The sequence below is a fragment of the Lucilia cuprina genome, chromosome 4 (assembly GCF_022045245.1).
Source record: "Lucilia cuprina isolate Lc7/37 chromosome 4, ASM2204524v1, whole genome shotgun sequence".
Lineage (NCBI taxonomy): Eukaryota > Metazoa > Arthropoda > Insecta > Diptera > Calliphoridae > Lucilia > Lucilia cuprina.
The window spans coordinates 88,272,814-88,275,230 of NC_060952.1; the positions used below are offsets into that span (position 1 = coordinate 88,272,814).

The 2,417-nt window shown below is 30.3% G+C and overlaps 2 protein-coding genes across 2 annotated transcripts in view; both read left to right on the forward strand.

Moving 5' to 3' along the window:
* Positions 1-511, forward strand: part of LOC111676915 — a 2,952-nt gene extending 2,441 nt beyond the window's left edge. The window contains exons 3-4 of the mRNA XM_023437925.2: positions 1-193; positions 259-511. The exon at positions 1-193 is cut by the window's left edge and continues 502 nt beyond it. Coding sequence (XP_023293693.2) covers positions 1-193; positions 259-455 — 390 coding nt within the window. The 3' untranslated portion in view covers positions 456-511. The remainder of the gene's footprint in view (positions 194-258) is intronic.
* Positions 512-1,253: 742 nt separating this feature from the next.
* The window catches only part of LOC111676917, a 4,276-nt gene continuing 3,112 nt past the window's right edge, over positions 1,254-2,417 (forward strand). The window contains exons 1-2 of the mRNA XM_023437927.2: positions 1,254-1,691; positions 1,757-2,031. Of these exons, the coding sequence (XP_023293695.2) occupies positions 1,590-1,691; positions 1,757-2,031 (377 nt within the window). The 5' untranslated portion in view covers positions 1,254-1,589. The remainder of the gene's footprint in view (positions 1,692-1,756; positions 2,032-2,417) is intronic.

Below are 2,417 nucleotides of genomic sequence, written 5' to 3' on the forward strand. Positions count from 1 at the left end.
TATGCCCCTGTGACAATTGATTTGATTTATTCGCAATATATGATGATGTGTCCGGAATATCGTTTGCGCAGAAATGAATTTATGCAATATTATTTTGGAGAATTTATACGAGTGCTTAAGAAAATTAATTACGAAGGTGAATTGCCAAAGTATTCGGATTTTCAAATTGCCAATCTTCGTTATAGACATTTTGGTGGGTATTATGTTTATTGATTTTCGATCTCTATTTTTTTTTAATTATTTAATTGATTCCTTTAGCTTTATTTTTACTGTCGACTTTTTTGCCTTTAAATCATGTCGTGCAATCTGCCACTGAGGATGAATTAAAAGAAATGAATATTTCGGAATATATTGAAAATACTGATACGATTGCTTCCACCTATGATCATCCGGGTTATATTAAGGAATTACATCAACTTTTACCTAGTTTATTGATTGAAGGTTATTTAGATTGAAATTTTTTTTAATTCGAAATGCAATTAATGTTGTAAAAATTTCAATAAATAGTAAAGAGATCATGTAGCATAAATCCTTTTCTTTAGATTTTACTTGGGACTCAGAATGTTTAATTTTATTTTTGTTTGAAGAATTTTTCAACAGTTGTCTTGGATTTTTGCTTACTTATATCCCCCGCAGTAATGGACCCATTTTGTTGGTTTTAAATAGGTAACTTCTCGAAAGCATTATGTAAAATATCTGGATTCTTTTGAATATTGATTTAAAAGTTTCACATTTAAAATCAGCAAAATGGGTTTAAAGCTGTCGGAGATATAAGCAAAAACCCCAGACGAACTCGAAAGATATCTGGGGAATCTTCTGAATATTGATTTAAAAGTTTCCCAAAATGGGTTTATAACTGACGGAGATATAAGCAAAAACCCATGACAACCTTTCAGAGTTTTATGAAAACTGAACCTGAAGTAAATAAGAAGCTACGTATATACCCCCATATTTTATATTAACAGATGTAGGGTTAAAGAGGGTTTAACCGACTGTATTCTCTTTTTTTGTAAACAAATAATAACGTCATAATAATTATTATAATATATTCAAGCATTAAATACACTTCCGATACAATAAACAAAAAAGCTCACAAAAAGTAAATATAGCTTTTATTTAAAACACAAAGAGAGCTTTTATTCTGTTAATTAATAAAACAACTAATGATAGAGAACATAGAAGAGAAATTATGCTATCAAAAGCATGAAACTTCTATCGTAGTAAAACGATTAGAAAAGTATAGTCGGTCATGTCTGACAATATGATAAGGTTCGGTTGTCCCTTCTTGGGACGTATATTTCAAACTCAGTCTATCGGCAAACATCTGGCCAAGTGAATAATAACCAACCTACTCTAGAAGTAACAATACACGCACATATGTACATACACACATATCTTCAATTTAAAAAGCCTTTTATGCTAAAGCTTTTTCAAAGTTTCAGATCAATAACACAAAATAAGAATTTGTAGAAACATAATTTTGTCAGTCGGACGTTGAGTTCCCTTAATACCGGTGTACGAAACGCATATCAAGAATAACTTGTTAATTAATAAAAAAAAGAAAATTAACCAATAAACTCCATTTTGTAATGAGTATCTATAATGAAGATGAATTGGTGGCTCCAGAATGGATTAATAAAGATTTCTTGGAGGATGTTCTACAACAATATAAAAATGATAAAACTTTAAAAGCAAGTTAATAAATTTCATAAAAAAAATATATACCAATAACCACATTCCCAAATTATTTATTTAGATCATAGACTTTAACATAAGTCCCGCCTGTGTGAAAGGTGATCATTATGCTAGCGTTATGTTTAGATGTAAACTTAACTATGCTGAGGATCAGTGTAGTGAAAACAAACAGAAAACTTTTATAATTAAAACTTTGCCCATGGAAGAGGGTATGAAACGTGAAATGTTGATGACAGCAAAATTATTTGAGACTGAAATTGAAATGTATAGCAAAACATTGCCGAAAATAGAGAAAATATTAGCTGAATGTGGTGAGAGAACAAAATTATCGGCAGAGTAAGTAAGAGAGAAAGAGAGAGAGAGAGAGAGAGTGAGAAAGCTTTGAAAGTTTATTTCTATAAAGTTTGAGAACAAAATGATCACAGATTGAGTTTATACGTATATGATTTTTATAAAACTAAAGTAGATTTTTGACTGATCAGGCATGGAACACTGAGTACTTTTGTACTTTTCCGGAACTTTTTGATATCGACAAATAACGCGATACTTCTACCAAATTCTAGTCTGTAGAATAGTCTACAGTCTAGTGTATAACCTAGTCTATAGTCAAGTCTATAGTCTAGTCTATAGTCTAGTCTATAGTCTAGTCTATAGTCTAGTCTATAGTCTAGTCTATAGTCTAGTCTATAGTCTAGTCTATAATCTAGTCTATAGTCTAGTCT